The sequence below is a fragment of the Podarcis filfolensis genome (genome assembly GCF_964270895.1).
Source record: "Podarcis filfolensis genome assembly, chromosome: 2".
Lineage (NCBI taxonomy): Eukaryota > Metazoa > Chordata > Lepidosauria > Squamata > Lacertidae > Podarcis > Podarcis filfolensis.
Genome location: NC_139605.1, coordinates 2,178,451 through 2,200,160, shown reverse-complemented (window position 1 = coordinate 2,200,160; position 21,710 = coordinate 2,178,451). Strand labels below are relative to the sequence as shown.

Sequence of the window (21,710 nt, the reverse complement as noted above, 5' to 3'; positions counted from 1 at the left end):
CAATCAGATTATTATTATATTATTGCTTGTCACAAAAGCAGTAGCCCTGGGGTAGCCACATGATGTTTAGGAGTGAAAATGGACCAACCAGGGGATTCACTGGTACCTGCAGCATCTTTTCTTTCCAAAAGTGTTCCATTCTTCAACTGGAATTGTGTTTGTGCCACAAATGGAGAAGTAAGGGTTAACTTTCCCTTCACACTTGTGGACCTATCCCTATGCCCTATTGGTTGGAAGGAAGTTTCTTGTTGGCTGTAATAGTAGGTATGTCTTAAATCCTGCTTGCAAATGTGGAGGCAGCCTCTCTTCCCTTAAATGCCCTGAGGTGGTTGCAGCCTTATGGCAGTTCATGGATTTGTAGGAAGTTCTCCTGTGGTTTCTCCCCTCTGGGTGCTAATTTGGGGATAATTAGGCATGAGCTTCCACTGATGTATTTTACACCCTCTTCTGTAACCTGCCACTTGCTTCTAGACCCACACTGCCCTGTTGCCACCTTCCCACCTCATGCAAGATGCACAGCTAAGAGCTGAGACTTTTCTGCCTCTTTATTTTAAAACCCCCCTTTATTCCTGCTGCCACCAGCTATGTTTTTTCTGAAGACCTTGCCCTTCACAGAATGAGGAGGCATTGCAGCACTATTAATGTATGACCTATAGACCATGTGTGAGGGCTTCAGGATTACTTTATGCAGATAAGAAGTTGCTTTCAGCCTGTTTCTTATTTGTTGCTTTATTGCAGTTAAAACAATGCGTCTCATGCCGCCGTTCCTATAATACTAGTTTAACCAACTCTTTTTGCAAAGCAACACAACGTGTGTCACACTCCCCTTTTCACAACTATCCATTTCTAACTCCAAACATCAACTTTTCCAACTCTCTCGATCAAAGACCAAAATTCAGCAGACTCTCAAGCCCATCATCATTAAACACAACAACTCCAGATTCACACCCCTTCTCCCTATCTAATAATACAAAGCAACTTATACTTTACTAAGTAGTGTGAGTATTCATTACTTTACTACATGAATGTACAACTTTACATTGACACACCAGAATATCACATACACAGAATGCGTTTAAATTTGATTTCTACCTATAGGAACCTGTTCATCTGAAGGAAGAAGTGAACTCTTGAGGGGAAAACTTTCTACCCTCCATACAACTAAATGGTTTCTCCCCTATGAGTCTGTAAACATTTTGTATGTACTTTATTAAACTGAAGCACTTCAGTTTCACATGTGGTGGGATCGCAAAAAAAAAGAATCTTCTGACTGAAGTTCTTTCCACACTCCATACTCCTACATGGTTACTCCCTTGTGTGAGTCCGTTGATGATTTCTAAGTGTTCCACTACAGATGAAGCTCTTTCCACATTCGATACATTTATATGGTTTCTCCCCTGTGTGAGTCTGTTGATGTTTTCTAAGCGTTCCACTCTCAGTGAAGCTCTTTCCACACTCCATGCATTTATATGGGTTCTCCCCTGTGTGAATCCGCTGATGTTGTCTCAAGTTTCCACTGTGACTGAAGCACTTCCCACACTCCATACATCTAAATGGTTTCTCTCCTGTATGAGTTCGTTGATGTACAGTAAGGTATCCATTGTCACTGAAGCTCTGCCCACACTGCATACATTTATATGGTTTCTCCCCCGTATGAATTCGTAGATGTGTTGTAAGAGTTCCATTCCGACTGAAGCTCTGCCCACACTCCTCACATTTAAACGGTTTCTCCCCTGTATGAATTCGTTGATGTACAGTAAGATTTCCGCTTTCGCTGAAGCTCTTTCCACACTCCATACATTTAAATGGTTTTTCCCCTGTATGAGTCCGTACATGTATGGTAAGTTTTCCATTTTCACTGAAGCTCTTCCCACACTCCATACATTTAAATGGTTTCTCCCCTGTGTGAGTCTGTAGATGTGTTGTAAGACCTCCACTGTGACTGAAGCTCTTCCCACATTCCATACATTTAAATGGTTTCTCCCCTGTGTGAGTTCGTTGATGTCTAGTAAGGTGTGAACACTGTCTGAAGCTCCTTCCACACTCAATACATTTAAAGGGTTTCTCCCCTGTGTGATATCGTTGATGTATAGTAAGGTGTGAGCACTGAAGGAAACACTTGCCACACTCCAAACATTTAAATGGTTTCTCCCCGGTGTGACTTTGCTGATGCACAGTGAGTGTCGAACTACAAATGAAGCACATTCCACACGCCACACATTTATATGGTTTCTCCCCTGTGTGAGTTCGCTGATGTCTTGTAAGAGTTCCATTCTCACTGAAGCACTTCCCACACTCCATACATTTAAATGGTTTCTCACCTGTGTGAGTTCGTTGATGAACACTAAGATTTCCGCTTTCACTGAAGCTCTTTCCACACTCCATACAGTTAAATGGTTTTTCCCCTGTATGAGTTCGTATATGTATGTTAAGTTTTCCATTTTCACTGAAGCTCTTCCCACACTCCATACATTTAAATGGTTTCTCCCCTGTGTGAGTCTGGAGATGTCTTTTAAGATCTCCACTGTGACTGAAGCTCTTTCCACACTCCATACATTTAAATGGTTTCTCCCCTGTGTGAGTTCGTTGATGTTTAGTAAGGTGTGAACACTGCCTGAAGCTCCTTCCACACACAATACATTTAAAGGGTTTCTCCCCTTTGTGAATTTGTTGATGTTTTGTGAGAGATACACTGTGACGGAAGCTCTTTCCACACTCCGTACATTTAAAGGGTTTCTCCCCTGTATGAATTCGTAGATGTGTTGCAAGAGTTCCATTCCGTCTGAAACTCTTCCCACACTCCACACATTTAAATGGTTTTTCCTCTGTGTTAGTTTGTAGATGTGTGCTAAGGTGTTCACTCAAAATGAAGTAATTTACAGATGGCCCCTCAAAATTCTGATTGCCTTCTCCATCACCTGGTTTAAAGTGGGCGATAAGAAAATATTGTTAGGTCTTCAAGGAAGAGAACCAGAGAACTTAAGACACAGCAAGACCAATCAGCACCTTCTCCTCTTTTAACACCTTCATCATTCCTCCCTCTACTATGTACCAAATTTTTAGGAAAGGAAAGGAAATCTGAAAATAGTTTCAAGAACCCTTAGTATCCAGTTCTACCTTCAACTCCCATGTAACACTGAGCACCAAGAGAACCTTCTATGCTGAGTTGAGGCATCTATGGCCCTCCAGATGTGGTTGGACTCTAAGTACCATCAACCCAAGTAAAGATGGCCAATGACCAGGGATGATGGGAGTTGTAGTGCAGCCACATCCAGAGGGAGACACTTTCTCCATCTTCCACCTCCTGTGAAAATGCTACGCCTCTGTATTCAGTTTTCTCCTTCCTCCCTGATCTGTAATATCTCACTGATACTTTCCAACCAGCTGTTCACATCACCTAAACCTGCACCAGGATGCTGGAGAAGATGGGCCCTCATTCTGATGCAAAAGGGCTCTTGTTATATCCCTACACACTGAAAGGAGACATACAAAAGTACAGCCTCACAGCAAAGTGGAAGTATGTACCTCTCAATTGGTCCAGGACAACATCCCTGTATTTTTCTGTTCCAAGCGACGAGATGAACTCAGACTTGAGTATCAGAGTCTCTGCTATGTGGACTAAGTAAAACATTGCTGTATTAGTAGTAGTAGTAGTAGTAATAATAATAATAATAATAATGATAATAATAAACTTTTCTTTGTATCCTGCCCTTCCCGGCTGAGACTGGGCTCAGGGCGGCGAACATCAAATATATAACATTGATATAAAATCAAACAATAATTATATTACGTCCTAAAAACAGGTCAGAATCAAAAAAAATTCTAATTAGATGGCTTTCCACAGGGTTAGCGTTGGGAACAGTAAATGCTCATCAGGCCCAACTGTGTATGCTGATCTTATATGGGCCTGTGAGAATGCTGAGAGGCCTCTTTTGTACTAGTTCTTATACAAAAAGAGAAGGAGAGTCAGGCTGAGCCGTGATCAAAGGCCTGGCGAAACAACTCTGTCTTACAGGCCCTGTGGAAAGATATCAAATCTCGCAGGGCCCTGATCTCTTGTCGCATAGCGTGCCACCAGACTGGGGCCAAGGCCAAAAAGGCCTTGGCCCTGGCCCTGGCCAGCTTAATCTCCCTAAGGCCCGGGATCTCCAGGATGTTATTATTTGCAGACTGTAAGGTCCACCGTGGGGCATACCAGGAGAGGTGGTCCCTTAGGTAAGAAGGTCCTAGGCCGTATAGGGCTTTAAAGGTTAAAACCAGCACCTTAAACATGACACTGGGAGCCAGTGCAGCTGTTATAGCACTGGATGAATGTGATCACGCGGCAAAGACCCCGTAAGAAGTCTTGTCACGGCATTCTGGACCTGCTGGAGTTTCGGGGTCAGCTTCAAGGGCAGCCCCACGTAGAGCGAGTTACAATAATCAAGCCTGGAGGTGACTGTGACATGGACCACAGTGGCTAGGTCAGGGCAAGAGAGGTAAGGGACCAACTGCTTAGCTTGGCGGAGATGGAAAAATGCCGCTTTTGTTCTAGCTGTAACCTACGCTTCCATAGAAAGGGAGGCGTCAAGGATTACACCCAAACTCTTGACAGAAGGCACTGGCACTAATTGCGCCCCCGCAAGAGATGGGAGTTCGTGGTAATACAGTAGTACAACTGGTTATGAACTTAATTCGTTCCAGAGGTCTGTTCTCAACTCGAAACCGTTCTTAACCTGAGGCACACTTTCGCTAATGGGGCGATTGCGCTCGCATCCTGGTGCAAAGTTCGCAACCAGGAGACCTACTTCCAGGTTACCGGAGCATGTAACCCGAAGCTTTCACAAGAAGGACGGTTTGTAACCACAGATTACTTTATATGACTCTAAAAAGATACAAAAATATTAATCTTTTGAAGCAAAGACAATAAAGTATCTGCTGGCCCATTAAAAGCTAATAAATGATGTGGACCAGGAAACCTCATGCCACCATTATTAACTTGTGAGTCTCTTTGTAGAGTTTCCCTTTTTAGGTTTTTTTTGGGGGGGAATTCATACCACAATATCAGCTTATGAAGTTACCTACTGACAAAAGTACTGCGTTGCTATAAACTACAATCTTCAACATCAACTTCGTTGGACTGGTCATGTTGTTCGGATGCCTGATTATCATCTTCAAAAGCAACTACTCTATTCCCAACTTAAGAATGGAAATTGATACACCGGACAACAAAAGAGGCTTCAAGATACTCTCAAGGCAAATCTAAAAAAATGAAGTACAGGCATAGAAAACACTGGCCTGCAAGAGTGCCAACTGGAAAATAGCCTTTACCAAAGGCTTCATGGACTTTGAAGAAACACAAGCTCAGGCCAAATGGGAGAAACAAGCTAAGAGGAAAATACGTTTGCTAAACCCTCGCTGTGATTAACTCCTGCCCGGAAACCTATGTCCCCACTGTGGCAGGATGTATGGATCCAGAATTGGACTCCGCAGTCACTTACGGACACATCGTTAAGACCGTGTTCATGGAAGACTTGACTACGAGGATTTGCCAAAGAAGAAGACACGACATGAATAAATGGGTCAAACAGCAGTTTTACACTTCCAACGTCTAACAGCCAAGAGGAATAAAAATGTACCCTCACCTAGAGAGGCCACCATCTCATAATTCTCCTCCATGACTTCCTTGTACAGAGCTCTTTGGCCAGGATCCAGCAGAGCCCACTCCTCCTCCGTGAAAAACACAGCCACCTCCACAAAGGTCAAGAGGGCCTGGAAGAAGAAGAAGAAAACAGAGGTTCTCTTAGATCCCCATCATCCCCACTCAACACAGAGGGAGGCTGGGTGGTCCCATCTGTGCTTCTTCCCTCCTCCCGTTGCTCTTTCCCTACCTGAGGAAGCTGCCTGGCTCCTCTTTCCACTCCACCTTTAAGAACAGACCGTTCAGAGGGGGTCTCGGAAGCCATTGCGTTGCCAGTGGAAAGGACGGAGGAGGAGGCGGAAACAGGGCCACTTCTGGGACTCTCTCAGCTGTTGCCACAATGCATTTCACTGCAGGGAGCAGGTCTTTAAAGAGAAAAATGCAGAAATTATTATTATTAATATTATTATTACAGAATTGAATTTATATTCCACTCTATACCCGGAGGTCTCAGCGGTTCATAGAAAGGCAGATTTATTTAGGGTGGGAGACATTTATACAGACAACATACCTTTTACAAATTACAAATACCAGTACTAATAAATCAATACTCAACAATTCTAATTACAAATGGGAAATCCAAAAACATATTGTGAAACATATATTAAATAGTTGTGTTGTTGTTGTTTAGTCATTTAGTCGTGTCCAACTCTTCGTGACCCCATGGACCAGAGCACGCCAGGCCCTCCTGTCTTCCACTGCCTCCTGCAGTTTGGTCAAACTCATGCTGGTAGCTTCGAGAACACTGTCCCACCATCTCGTCCTCTGCCGTCCCCTTCTCCTTGTGCCCTCCATCTTTCCCAACATCAGGGTCTTTTCCAGGGAGTCTTCTCTTCTCATGAGGTGGCCAAAGTCTTGGAGCCTCAGCTTCAGGATCTGTCCTTCCAGTGAGCACTCAGGGCTGATTTCCTTCAGAATGGAGAGGTTTGATCTTCTTGCAGTCCATGGGACTCTCAAGAGTCTCCTCTAGCACCATAATTCAAAAGCATCAATTCTTCGGCGATCAGCCTTCTTTATGGTCCAGCTCTCACTTCCATACATCACTACTGGGAAAACCATAACTTTAACTATATGGAACTTTGTTGGCAAGGTGATGTCTCTGCTTGTTAAGATGCTGTCTAGGTTTGTCATTGCTTTTCTCCCAAGAAGCAGGCCTCTTTTAATTTCGTGGCTGCTGTGACCATCTGCAGTGATCATGGAGCCCAAGAAAGTAAAATCTCTCACTGCCTCCATTTCTTCCCCTTCTATTTGCCAAGCAGGAGGGAAACTGATGAGGGGCTTTTTCATGCTTCAGGAAATGGAAAATGTTCCTCTTCCCTCCAGTTTTGGGGCACAAAAGCAGAACAGCAGCCCCTCCCCAACTGCACCCCCCAACATGGGAAACCCAACAAGGCTCTTTCCTTTGTGCCAAGCAACCTCAGCCAGCCAGACTAGGATTTCTGAAAGGGCCTCCACCTTCCCAAGAAGCAAATTATTGCTTCCTTTTGTTTCCTTCTCACATGAGCCTCTTTCTTACTCAGGAAGCTCCGGAGGCCAATGTCGAGGGAATGTCAAGGGAACTGTCCACCTTTCACCCCCCACCCAATTCGAAATCTCCCCCCTCTCTCCCAATCCAGAGGTGACTCTGTTCTCCAGCTGCTTCCACTTCCTCTCCCCTGCTTGCCCTCCCGATCTCCGCCCCACTGAGGGAGGGGCTTCAGCAGCAGATTTAAGAGGGGGCAGGTCAGGGTCCTGGAGGAGCTCACCCCCTCCCCTACGTTACAGACCGGCTCCCTGACGCAGGAGGCAGAGCCTGGGGGGAGCGATGGGGGGGGCAGGAGTGAGAAGGGAGATGGAGGGTGTTAAGCAGAGAGGAGCATCACTAGGCGGAATGGGGCTGCCCCCCTTTGAACAGAGGAGGACTGACCTCTGAGTCAACATGCACAGGGTGGGGCTGCAAATCCCTCTGTAATTAAGTTGCACTGGGGGGGGGACCCTTTTCTGGTTCCTCTCAAATGTCTTCACCCCCCCCCCACCATGGGAGCCTGGCTTGATCTCTGCGCTTCGAAAAGGATCTTGCAATGCAAACCCTCCTGGGGGAAGAGGACCCCACTTTGCAACAGGATGGCCTGCATCCAGCCCCCCCGCCCCACTGATTCCCACAGAGAAAGGGCAGAGTCCCTCCCTGCTTTCCTTTCTCTTCTCTCTCCCCCCCCCATCCTCCCGCCTCCTTTCCCAGCTGCCCTGTTTGTAGATTCAGGGAGAGGCAAAGCAAATCCTTCTCCCACCCCCCTCCCCAAATAACCCCCCAATATGCGGCACCTCTTTCTCCTCTTCTCCAAGTCCGCTTCTCTTCCGCGAATGAGGATGTTGACCCCTCCCCTTCAAATTGCCTCCCCCCGCCACAGAAAAATAGCTTCCTGCCTCTCTAGGAAGCGGAGCTCATTGACCCAGAGGGAGGGGGAGGGGCAGGAGATCCGCCCCCCTCCCTGCAAACAGAAATGCCCTTCCCAGCCGGCAAGCCCTATATTCCCGTTTATTGAGTGAGAAATTCATGGGTTCGATTCCGCGCAGAGGCAGCGAAAGACCACACACACACACACACCAATTTTTGAAAAGCCTCCTGGAAAGGGGTTTAGAGCATTAATGGAAGACAACCCTAAAAGGTGGTCCTCCCTGGATGGTTAAGTCCAGTCAAAGGCATCTCACTTTCAGGCCCAGAGTCCAACTGTGGGCATCTTGCAGCACCTGCTGCGGCTGCTTCATGTCAGGGGCAAATGCTCAATGCCGGCAGAGGGAGAAGCCGCTCCAGATGAACTCTGCTTTCAGCCTCCTATACTGCCTGCTCTTTCTACAGATTTCTGAAAGATGGGCCAAAAGTAATAGCTACAATAATAATTTATTATTTATACCCTGCTCCTCTGGCTGGGTTCCCCCAGCCACTCTGGGCAGCTCCCAACAGAATATTAAAAACATGATAAAACATCAAACATAAAAAACGTGGGCACAGAGATCCCTCTCTCCACAGGGAAATGACTCTCCTGAAACCACTGGCGATGCCCACATTTCCCTGTGCCACCTTCCCTCCGTATATTGTTTGTCCCCCTCAGCACCTCCTTTATTCCAGCTGCCACCAGGGATTTTATCCACTTTGCCGTTAACGTAGCCATGAATGAGAAGCTATTGCAAAACAATGAATTCATAAAATATAAACGACATAGGACAGTTTAAAGCTTACTTTGTGCACGTAAGACAACCATTCCAGTCTTTCTGTGTTTTCATTGTTCCTTTGTTGCAATTATAAAAATGGGCTTTATGGTGCTGTTCCTATAACGGAGTTGGGCTTGACCCTTGGAGTCCCTTTCAACTCTACAGTTCTAGGATTCTAGAGCCAATCCTGCTTCCTAAACACCACGGTTGTCAGGGACATAGCCGCCCAGAACGGTGCTGAGAAGTCTGAATGGGACAAAAAGCCAGAAGAGGAAAGGATGGCTTTTTCTCCTTCTCAGCTACGAATGATCACAGAAAAAGTATCTGTCTTTGTAACATCTGGATGACATTTTAAAAAATGTAAGTAAAATATTTAATATAATTATAATATTTATATATAGTATTATTGTAGCAAGTGGGGGTAATAGGGAACTGTAGAGTCATACCTCGGGTTAAAGTAGCTTCAGGATAAGTATTTTCGGGTTGCGCACTGCAGCGACCTGGAAGTAATGGAGCGCATTACTTCCAGGTTTTGCCGCTTGCGCATACGGTAAAAATGACGTCATGTGCAGAAGCAGCGAATCGTGACCCGCGCAGACGCAGGTTGTGTTCGCTTCTGAATGCAAATAATAATATAGGCCTACTAATAAAGATGAATATTTTTCATCCTAGGCACCTACACAACACAAAACACTGTTTCTGTATGTTGGTTTTATTTTTTATCTTATATTTTGGAAATGTACATCCAGGTTTTTTCCTTCAAATTTTTTGGGGGGCCCCAAGAGAGTGAGGCCCTAAGCTATAGCTTGTTTAGCTTATACGTAAATCCTTCACTGTCTGTGAGATCGTTGATGTTCACTAAGAGTTACACTCTTACTGAAGCAGCTTCCACAATCCATACATTTAAATGGTTTCTCTCTTGTGTGAGTTCGTTGATGTCTTGTAAGAGCTCCACTCTCACTGAAACTCTTCCCATGATCAATATATTTAAATGGTTCATTCATGTACAGTAAGCACAGTGGTACCTCGGGTTACAGATGCTTCAGGTTACAGACGGGTTAAGAACTTTACTTCAGGATGAGAACAGAAATCACGTGGCAGCAGCGGGAGGCCCCATTAGCTAAAGTGGTACCTCAGGTTAAGAACAGTTTCAGGTTAAGAACAGACCTCCAAAACGAATTAAGTTCTTAACCTGAAGTACCACTGTATTCCACTGTGACTGAAGCTCTATGCACACACTACAGGTTTCTCTCATGTGAGTTTGTAGATGTATGGTCAAATTTGAAGGTTCACTTAAACTCTTTCCACACGCCAAACATTTATACGGTTACCCCCATGTATGTGTTTGTGGATGTCTTGTAAGTTGTCCACCTTCACTGAAACCCTTCCCACAATCCATACATTTAAATGGTTTTTCCGGTGTGACTATGTTGGTGCACAGTGAGTTTCCAACTACAAATAAAGCTCTTTCCACACTCCAAACATTTAAATGGTTTCTCCCCTGTATGAGATCGTTTATGTCTTGTAAGAGCTCCACTCTGACTGAAGCACTTCCCACAATACAAACATCTATATGGTTTCTCCCCTGTGTGAGTTCGTTGATGTTTTCTAAGAGCTCCACTCTCAATGAAACCCTTCCCGCACTCCATACATTTAAATGGTTTCTCACCCGTGTGAGTTCGTTCATGTACAGTAAGTATTCCATTGTAACTGAAGCTCTGTCCACACACCATACATCTAAAGGGTTTCTCTCCTGTGTGAGTTCGTAGATGCGTTGTAAGAGCTCCACACTGAATGAAACCCTTGCCACACTCCATACATTTATACGGTTTCTCCCCTATATGAGTTCGTTGATGTATTGTCAGTTTTGCACCTTCACTGAAACCCTTCCCACAATCCTTGCATTTAAATAGTTTCTCCCTGGTGTGACTGTGTTGGTGCTCGGTGAGTTTCCAACTACAAATGAAGCTCTTTCCACACTCCATACATTTAAATGGTTTCTCACCTGTGTGAGTTCGTTGATGTACAGTAAGTTTTCCATTTTCACTGAAGCTCTTTCCACATTCCATACATTTAAATGGTTTCTCCCCCGTGTGAGTTCGTTGATGTTTTGTAAGAGCTCCTCTCTCAATGAAACCCTTCCCACAATCCATACATTTAAATGGTTTCTCCCCTGTGTGAGTTCGTTGATGTTTTGCAAGAGATCCATTCTCACTGAAGCTCTTCCCACACTCCAAACATTTAAATGGTTTCTCCCCTGTGTGAGTTCGTTGATGTCTTGAAAGAGTTCCATTCTTACTGAAGCTCTTTCCACACTCCATACATCTAAATGGTTTCTCCTTTGTGTGAATTCCTTGATGTATGGTAAGTATTCCAATTTCACTGAAACTCTTCCCACACTCCATACATTTAAAGAGTTTCTCCCCTGTGTTAGTTTGTAGTTGTGTGCTAAGGTGTTCACTCACACTGAAGTAATTTACAGATGGCTCCTCAAAATTCTGATTGCCTTCTCCATCACCTGGTTTAAAGTGGGAGAGAAAGATAATATTGTTAGGTATTCAAGGAAGAAAACCAGAGAAGTTAAAACACAGCAAGACCAATCAGCACCTTCTCTTCTTTTAACATCTCCAGCATTCCTCCCTCTCCTATGTACCAAATTTACAGGAAAGGAAAGGAAATCTGAAAATAGTCTCAAGAACCCTTAGTATCCAGTTCTACCTTCAACACTGAGCACTAAGAGAAACCTTCTATGCTGAGGTGAGGCCTCTATGACTCTTCAGATGTGGATGGCCTCTTAAGTACCATCAACCCAAGCAATGACCAGGGATGATGGGAGTTGTAGTGCAGCCACATCCAGAGGGAGACACTTTCCCCTCCTGTGAAAATGCTGCACCTCTGTATTCAGTTTTCTCCTTCCTCCCTGATCTGTAATTTATTGCTGATACAGTCCAACCCACTGTACACATCACCTAAACCTGCACCAGGATGCTGGGAAAGATGGGCCCTCGTTCTGATCCAAAAGGGCTCTTTTCATATTCCTACACACTGATAGGAGACATACAAAGGTACAGTCTCACAGCAAAGTGGAAGTATCTACCTCTCAATTTGTCCGGAACAACATCCCTGTATTTTTCTGTTCCAAGTGAGGAGATGAGCTCAGACTTGAGTATCAGACCCTCTGCTATGTGGAATAAGGAAAACAGAAGTGCTGTTTATATATATGTGACTGTAAAAATATACAAAAGTATTAATCTTTTGAAGCAAAGACAGCAAAGTATCTGGTGGACCATTAAAAGTTAATAAATGACGTGGACCAGGAAACCTCATGCCACCATTATTAATTTGTCAGTCTCTTTCTGTATTTTACATAGGATTTTTTGGGGGGTGAGGGTTTCATACAACAATATCAGCTTATGAAGAGTTCCTTACTGACAAAAGTACAGCATTGCTATAAACTACAATCTTCAACATCAACGTCATTGGACTGGTCATGTTGTTCAGATGCCTGATTATCTTCTTCCAAAGCAACTATTCTATTCCCAACTGAAGAATGGAAAGAATATCAATGATTAAAATGACAGTACTTCCTCAAATCCTCTTTGTCTTTCAGACAATTCCAATAATTACTGGGACAAAATGTTTTAAAGATTGGCAGAGGGACCTGGCCAATTTTATTTGGCAGGACAGAAAAGCAAGCATGAAATTTAAATTGTTGACGGAACCCAGAGAAAGAGGAGGGTTCGTGATCCCAGACCTCAGAATGTACTTCGAGGCTGCATGCTGGACTTGGTTGAAAGACTGGATGTTGCTTAGGAATACCAAAGTCTTGGATTTAGAGGGCTGGGACAAGGTTTTTGGGTGGCATGGCTATGTATGCCACGATAAAATAAAAGCACGTAAAGGCTTCACGAACCACATAGTGAGGAAGGCCTTATTCGAAGTTTGGGAGAGGAATAATCCAAAGTTATAACAAAAACCCCTTGGTGGATATCACCTATACCAGGGGTCGGCGACCCGCGGCTCCGGAGCCGCATACGGCTCTTTTACACCTTTGCCGCAGCTCCGCAGATCCTCAGGGACCCTGAGCAGAAAAGCAGAAGCGCCAGGAAGAGGAGGGGGGTGGAGCTGGGCAGCCGAGCCGGGCAAAGCAAAGCAAGGCGGCGGCAGCGGAGCTCAAGAGGCGGCGGCTGCTGGGATGGAGGAGGAGGCGGCGGAGGCCGGAGAAGGGCTGCTGCTGCTGCTGCTTCTGCCGCCGGAGGGACGTTCTGCCAGGCGGCTTCATGGCTCATAGCTTCCCCCAGGGTAGGATGGGCGGCGGCGGTGAGGGGGATGCCTCGTCTGGAGGACGGTGAGGAAGCGGCCGAGCAGCTCACGGCGGCGCCTCTTCCCTCATGGTGCAGGGAGCGAGGAGGAAGAGGAGGAGGGCGGTGGCAGGAAGGTGCGCTAGGGCGCGACGGTTCTCCCCTCAGGTGGACGCGGCTGCCACTGCCTGCCACACGCAGGCGCGCTCCCTTTCGCCGTCGCAGCGGCCTGCCCGCCCTCAGGCCCCACGCGCCGCCGAGAGCCGCCCACCCAGGCCACGCTCTCCTCAGCCCCGCGTGCGAGGCACCTGAGGCGAGGGAGAGAGAGCGCGCGCACTCGAGGGAAATGGTGGGGCAGGGTTTTTGTGCGTGTTTGGGGGGGGGTGGCGGTGGTGCTTCGGGATCATTTTCCGTGCCTTGCTTCTGAGTGGCCGCCGAGTTGAGGGAGAGCACCTGAGGTGAACCACAAAATGGGCCCGCCCTCCCTGTCAGGGAGGAAGGGGTGAATTACGTCAGTGACGAGGAGGGGGTCCAGAGGTAGCCAGGAGGTGCCGTGATGCAGCATCCGAGGCGGGGGAGCACGAGAGCAATTGCAAGAAGAAGAAGAAGAGTTTGGATTTGATATCCCGCCTTTCACTCCCCTTCAGGAGTCTCAAAGCGGCTAACAATCTCCTTTCCCTTCCTCCCCCACAACAAACACTCTGTGAGGTGAGTGGGGCTGAGAGACTTCAAAGAAGTATGACTGGCCCAAGGTCACCCAGCAGCTGCTTGTGGGGGAGCGGAGACGCGAACCCGGTTCCCCAGATTACGTGATTACCGCTCTTAACCACTACACCACACTGGCTCTCACTGCAGAGGGAGGGGGGGCTGTTAGGCACCAAAATCCTGCATGCGGGATTTCCCCCGTTCTCTCGTGCCTATGCAATTCCTGCCCTTCTCCCTTCCCTTCTCCCTTCCCCCTCGAGATTTGCTGCAGAGACAAGCAAATGAAGAAGAAAGGGAAGAGTATTAGCTGACATGTCCCCGGATCCCATGGAAAGCACCACAGATTCCTTTGCTTACCAGCTCTTTTTATTTTAAGTTGGCTTTAAACCTGTAATTGTGTAGGTGTATGTATGTATACATATACACACATAAATATTCATAGCTCTTCCCTCTCACCTTCCTTTCACCCAATTTCTCTGGCACTGCCAGAGAATGCTGCTATGTAGAAATGGTGAGAAAGTTGCACCAGCAGAAGGAATGGATATGTGCTGTTCGTAAAAAGAGAGGGAGTTGAACTGCAGGGAGGGACAGACACTTTTCTATGTATTACTTTGTATAATGCCCTCTATGGACATGGTGCTTTGCAAAAAATGGATAGGAGAGGCACCACACACCTCTTTGCTATCTGAAACAGACTCAGGGAAAAGAGAGAGAATGGGGGAGGGGAAGAATGTGCGGTTATTTACATTTGGCTTCTTTTGCGGCTCCCAGTTTTTGTTTCTTTCCGGAAACGGGTCCAAGTGGCTCTTTTTGTCTTAAAGGTTGTAGACCCCTGACCTATAGAGTCAACTGCCATTCATAAGAATAACATGAACAATAACTGGGCCAACTAACAGAGACTTGGTGAATGAAACTGAAAAGGTCTGAAGAACTCAAACAACTAGGGATAAATTGGCTAGAATATTACCAGCTTAGGGCGACCTTTGAAAAAGATAAGATGTTAAAAGGGTTTGATAATAAAGCATCAATCTTAGAGAAGGAGGTTTTACAGAACAACCAAAAGACTCTCTCCAGAATGTAGATGCTGTTACAGAATACTCAAATAGAAATAGAGGGAAAGGCCATAATAAGGAGGTGTGGATCCAGAATTGAACTCAACAGACAGTCACACACCGTTAAGACCGTGTTCAAGGAAGACAATCTTACTCAGCTACGAGGATTCGCCAAAGAAGAAGATATGACATGAATAAATGGCTCAAACAGAGGAGCCACACCTCCAACATCTAACAGCCAGGAGGAATAAAAATCTGCCCTCACCTAGAGAGGCCACCATCTCATAATTCTCCTCCATGACTTCCTTGTGCAGAGCTCTTTGGCCTGGATCCAGCAGAGCCCACTCCTCCTCCGTGAAAAACACAGCCACCTCCTCAAAGTTCAAGAGGGCCTGGAAGAAGAAGAGGAAGAAGAGGAAGCAGAAGAAGAAGACAGAGCTTCTCTTAGATCCCCATCATCCCCACTCAACACAGAGGGAGGCTGAGTGGTCCCATCTGTGCCTCTTCCCTCCTCCCCGATTCCCCAAGGCTCTTTCCCTACCTGAGGAAGCTGCCTGGCTCCTCTTTTCACTCCACCTGTAAGAAGAGATGGTCCAAACAGTGCCTCTGAGGCCATTGCACTGCCTGTAGGAGATTCGGAGGAGGCGTAAACTGGGCCACTTCTGTGACTCTCTCAGCTGTTGCCACGATGCATTTTAATGCAGGGAGCTGCTCTTTAAGGAGAAAAATGCAGAAATAATAATAATAATTATTATTGATTGAATTTATATACCACCCTATACCCGGAGGTCTGAGAGCAGTTCATAGAAAGGCGGATTTATTTAGAGTGGGAGACATTTACACAGAGGGCATACGTTTTACAAATACTGTACAAATAAAAATAATAATAAATTTATACTCCGAAATTCTAATTACGAAAGCTCTGGAATGCTTGAGATTATCACAACAGAAACAGAAACTATTGACTTTTGGTGTAAGTATTTGTGTATCTGTCTCTCTCTCCCCTCCCGCCCAGACGGGCTCCCTGACGCAGGAGGCCAAGGGAGGGGGGTGTTCCAGGCTGGGTGTGCAGAAATACACAAAAATGGGTTAGGAGGCCGGGTCTAAGATGGGGGGGGGTCACCTGGTGACTTTCATTGCATAGGTGCCAGATCCCTGGGTCCCTGAGCACCCAGCCAATTCCCCATGAAGGGGCCAGGGACCCACAAATTTCGGTGCCACGGCAATGTACGCTGCATGGCACCCACAGCCCCGGGGACCCACGGTTGTGGGGTGAAACTGGCACAACCGGTTCAGTGTCCCAGTCAGGTTGCATGAGGGGTGGGGGTGGGGGGAGAGCCCTGCTCTGGTTCGTCTCGGGAAGCAAAATGTCTCCCTCCCCCCCCCCCCCACAAGGCTGGTTTATCTCTGCGCTTCAAAAAGGATCTTGCAATGCAAAAGGTGTTGGGGGAGGGGAGCCACTTTGCAGCAGGGTGGTCTTTATCACGCCCCCCCCCGATTCCCACAGGAAAAGAGCGAGACCCCTCCTTGCTTTCCTTTCACCCCCCCCCATCCTCCTTTCCCAGCTGCCCTGTTTGTAGATTCCGGGAGAGGGAAAGCAAATCCTTCTTCCACCCCCCCTCCCCAAATAACCCCCCGAATGAGGATGGAGACCTTCTCCCCTCCAAATTGCCCCCTTTTGCAGCTGATTGCAGAGTGTCTCTCCTGATTCCCAGAGGGAAAGGGGGGAGACCTTCCTTGCTTTCATCCCCCCCGTGCCCTGTTTGTAGGTTCAGGGGGAGGGAAAGCAAATTCTGCACCCCAAATCTCCCCTTCCCGAAATGTTGCACCTTTTCCCTCCTCTTTTGCAGGCCTCCTTCTCTTCCGGGGGTGTGCATGGAGACCCCACCCCTCCAACATTGCCTCTACCCCCCCGCCCTCCTCCGTCACTTCCTGCCTCTCTAGGAAGCGAGTTCATTGACCCAGGGGAGGGGGGAGGCGCAGGACATTGCCCCCTCCCCCTCCCTGCAAGCAGAGACCTAGAAAGGTAGTGGGAAGGGGCTCCCACCCCCGCATGGAGCCCAGTGTCCCGCAGCTTTTTCCCGACCGTGGCCCCCTCCTGACCTTCTTTCCTTCCTGTGCCGGTAGAAAGGTAGCTATTTAAATGCTTTGCTTGTAAATTTATAGTTTTTATTTATAAATCCAATGCGAAGCAGGGACACTTCTCTGCTTTCTTTTCTTCACTTCCCTCTGTGGCCCCCGAGTCTCGTGCTGCGCCCCCCCCCCATTTACACGATCTTCACCTGTGACCCCCTTGGAATATCCATCTCTCCCCCCCCCTTAGAAACACTGTTCTAGTCTTTAACTACCTGGGAGTAAACCCCATTGAATTCGGTGGGACTGACTTCTGAGTAAAACTTGTGCAATCCTAAGGATTTTTACTCAGAAGTCATTCCCACTGAGCTCCATAGAAACAGGTTTTCCCAACTGGCCAACCTGTTTTTCAAAAGCGAAGTCATGGACCCCCACTTTCGATATTTCCCCTGTCTCTTCCATAGTTTCTGTTGTGTGAATGGTGCTGCGGACCCCCTGGGGGGGGGAAGGTTCCCTGGAGTGGGCAGACTACCTATTGGGAAAAGCTGCTTTAGCGCTCTGATTTCAGGAACCGGACCGAACCTTTCCCCACATTGTACACCCCCTTATGGTTTCTCCCCATGGGTGTCATTTTGGGGGAAATTAGCTATGAGCTTACAGTGAAGCATTTTGCACACTCTTGTCACACGCCTGCTTGATTCGAGATGCTCCCACACTCCCCTGTGCCACCTTCCCATGTCGTGCAAAACATGCAGAGAGGAGTTGGGTCTTTCCTGGTTCTCCCACTAAAGGTAAAGGGACCCCTGACCATTAGGTCCAGTGATGGCCGACTGGGGTTGCGCCGCTCACCTCGCTTTACTGGCCAAGGGAGCCGGCGTACAGCTTCTGGGTCATGTGGCCAGCATGACTAAGCCGCTTCTGGCGAATCAGAGCAGCGCACGGAAATGCTGTTTACCTTCCCGCCGGAGCAGTACCTATTTATCTACTTGCACTTTGACGTGCTTTCGAACTGTTAGGTTGGCAGGAGCAGGGACCGAGCAACGGGAGCTCACCCCGTCGTGGGGATTCGAACCACTGACCTTCTGATCGGCAAGCCCTAGGCTCTGTGGTTTAACCCACAGCGCCACCCGCGTCCCACTAAACACCCCTTTATTCCTGCTGCCACCAAAGATAATGTCTTAGCTGAACATTTCGCCCTCCACGTAGCCAAGAATGGCAATTTACTTATAATAACACTATATAAGGGTTTCAAGATTACTTATCCTAATACATACATGGTAACTAATAACCCACTACATTTTGTATGAATTCATTCCCATTATCAATATATATGTCCAAACACAGCCTGCATCTATAGGCAATCCGTTCATGTGTTGCCTCTTCTATCATGTTGTCATGTTTTTATTCTTCCAGTTAGTTCATCAGTATCAGCCTCTTGGCAATCATTAGGGTACAAAGAATCCATTTTTCTTGTCCTGTTGTCAACTTTCATTTTCAATTTTTGGGGATTGTTCAGCTGTGATTCTGAAATCATAGGCATTGGCACTGCTGTTCGCAGAAAAGGACTGGACTACATGGTTGTGAATTTCCCTCGATCTTTTAGTTTCATCTGATTTTTAACGGCTTTGAGGGTTTTGGCAATCAAGCAGTGTTTGAATTTATGAAATAAATAAGCTAACTAAATATAATTCTGTTATTCTATCTGCCTTGCATCCAAGAAAAAGGTCCCAGGTTCACACACACCCCGGCATCTGGGAGAGACCCAAAGTCTGAAATCCCAGGTTGCTGCTGCCAGTCAGTGGAGACATTCCTGGCCTAGATCGACCAATTACCTGACTCCCTAGAAGGCAGCTTCCTGTGCATTGGGCCTGCTGTTCTGTGCTTTCTGGGGGGGGGGGAGGTTGGACTTTTGTGGCCCAACAAAGCATATTAATCCCAAGTCAAGGTACTGCAGTGGCTCCTGTGTGGGACCTGGGAGACCAGGGTTCAAATCCAATCCCTGGGAAACCTTGGGCCACCCGCTGTGTCTCAGCCTAGCCTACCTCACAGGGGGGTTGATGTGCGGATCAAAAGGGAGCTGGAGAAGCGTCCAGGTCACCTCTACTTCCTTGGAGGAAAGGCGAGATACAAAGCAACAATTACTTTTCTAAATTAATCTACACCTTTACATTGAAACACCAGAATATCACATACACGGAATGAAATTAAATTTGTTCATCTCAAGGAAGAAGTGAACTTGAGGGAAAAACTATGCTCCGGATAGTAGGACGTGCACCCAGGGGTTGAATTTACAAGAAAGGAGGTTCTGACTAAACATCAGAAAGAATTTCCTAGCAGCAAGAACAGCATGGATGCTTTAGTTGAGATTCCTGTATGGCAGTGGGTTGGACTAGCTAACCTGTGGGAGCCCATCCAACTCAATAATTTGACAATTCTATGATTTAAATGTTTTTCTCCTGGAGAGTTCATGCACACAATGACTGGAGGAGTTTGTAAATAATACTCGTGGTTTGACTGTTGCCAGCCTGACAAGTAAAGATTTATTTTCAACCAATTGGGTAATGCAGATATTTTTCTCACAAATAGCTAACCAGATACTGTGGTCAATGGCATTAAAAGCCACTGAGAGATCCAGCACAACCAGGAAAAAGTTTTTACCTCTGTCCCTTGCCCGCCAGAGATAATCAACCAGCGGCACCAGGGCAGTCTCAGTCTGATGGCAGGGCCTGAAACCCAATTGGGACAAATGCAGTCTAAATGGTCCACATCCTCCAGATATGCCTGTATTTATTCTGCAACCAAACATACATTTAAATGGTTTTTTCCATGTGAGTTTCCTGATGTCTTCTAAGCGTTATACTACTAGTGAAGCTTTTCCCACAATCCATGCATTTAAAAGGTTTCTCCCCTGTATGAGTTTGTAGATGTGCATTAAGGCTTGAACTCTGACAGAAGCATTTTCCACATTCAAAACATTTATATTGTTTATCTCCTGTATGAGTATATTGATGCATTCTTAGCGAATGTGTATGACGGAAGCATGTTCCACACTCCACACATTTAAATGGTTTTTCCCCTGTGTGAGTTCGTAGATGTATGGTAAGTTTTGCCCTTTCACGGAAAGTCTTTCCACACGCCATACATTTAAATGACTTTTCCCCTGTGTGAGTTAGTTTATGTCTTCTAAGGTTTCCACTACGATTGAAGCTCTTTCCACACTCTATACATTTAAATGGATTCTGCCCTGTGTGAGTTCGTTGATGGTTTCTAAGGTCTCCACTCTGACTGAAGCTCCTCCAACACTCCATGCATTTAAAAGGTCTTGACCCTGTGTGAGTTCTCTGATGTCTTTTGAGTCCTCCTCTCTCACTGAAGCCCTTTCCACACTCCATACATTTAAATGGTTTCTCACCCCTGTTAGTTTGCTCATGTATACACAGGCTTCCACTTTTTTTGAGGAATTTTCCACGCACAAAACATTTATATGATTTCTCTCCTGTATGAGTACATTGATGCATTTTCAGCGAATCTGTACGACCAAAGCATATTCCACACTCCATGCATTTAAATGGTTTCTCCCGTGTGAATTTGCTGATGTCTTCTAAGCATTCCACTTTCTGTGAAGCTCTTTTCACACTCAATGCATTTAAATGGCTTCTCCTCTGTGTGAGTCCTTTGATGGATTCTTAGCTTTCCGCTATCACTGAAGCTCTTTCCACACTCCATACATTTATATGGTTTCTCCCCTGTGTGAGTTCCTTGATGCTGTGTAGGAGTTCCACTCCTACTGACGTCCTTTCCACAATCCATACCTTTAAATGGTGTCTCCACTATTTCAGTTCCTTGATGTGAACTAAGTGTGTTCACTGACTGAATCACATTGTATGTTCCACAAATTTAAATGATTTTTTCGTGATTCCTAATGAAAGTACAGATTGCTCTGTCTGTCTTCTCTATTGCTTGCACTGGCGTAGGGGGAAAGGAAATCCTGTACAAGAGAAGAAGAGTTTGGATTTGATATCCTGCTTTATCACTACCCGAAGGAGTCTCAAAGTGGCTGACATTCTCCTTTCCCTTCCTCCCCCACAACAAACAGTCTGTGAGGTGAGTGGGGCTAAGAGACTTCACTCTTCCTTCTTCTATGTGCCAATTGTTTAGGAAATGAAATAATGTCAGATGGTAGCATTGCATCAACATATAGAGATTTATGCATATAGAGATTTATGCATATAGAGATATGCATCAACATATAGAGATTTACTGAGGGATCAAGATGGAAAATGGAAATTAAAAGATTATGAGGAAATCAAAGACCATGTTCAGAGTTGGTTGCGTTATAGACAATGATATGAGATGTACAAGGAAGATAACAAAAAAGGGTTTAGGTATGCAACCTCAAGATTTCAAAAGGAGGTTATAGAAGAACTGAAGCTGTTGAAGAAAGCAGATAGTATTCTGCTAGAATGGGAAACGAAAGGTGAGGAGGTCAAATCAGTTATGATTAAATGGGCACAAGATATAGGATACAATATACAATTTGAGGACTGGGAAAAGTTGTGGGAGGTAGATTTGAAATTTAGAGACTGTTCTCTTTTGAAAGAAAATTATATGAAAATGATGTTTAGATGGTATATTACACCAGTAAAAATGGCAAAAATGTATAAAACTGGGTCAAATGCATGTTGGAAATGTAAAGAAAAAGAAGGTACT

The 21,710-nt window shown here is 46.0% G+C and overlaps 1 protein-coding gene across 4 annotated transcripts in view; it reads right to left on the bottom strand.

Annotated features, from left to right (window-relative positions):
• LOC310756540 (uncharacterized protein) overlaps nucleotides 1–16,833 on the bottom strand; it is a 29,686-nt gene extending 12,853 nt beyond the window's left edge. For 2 of the 4 annotated variants that reach the window (XM_083600781.1, XM_083600785.1), the window contains exons 1-3: nucleotides 16,757–16,833; nucleotides 15,469–15,640; nucleotides 15,193–15,319 (exon numbers count right to left, since the gene is read on the bottom strand). In XM_083600781.1, coding sequence (XP_083456907.1) covers nucleotides 15,193–15,319; nucleotides 15,469–15,543 — 202 coding nt within the window. In that variant the 5' untranslated portion in view covers nucleotides 15,544–15,640; nucleotides 16,757–16,833. Of the gene's footprint in view, nucleotides 1–5,624; nucleotides 5,752–5,870; nucleotides 5,906–15,192; nucleotides 15,320–15,468; nucleotides 15,641–16,756 lie in introns of all 4 variants that reach the window. The other 2 variants (XM_083600784.1, XM_083600783.1) reach the window with 2 other exon arrangements.
• Between the last annotated feature and the right edge of the window lie 4,877 nt (nucleotides 16,834–21,710).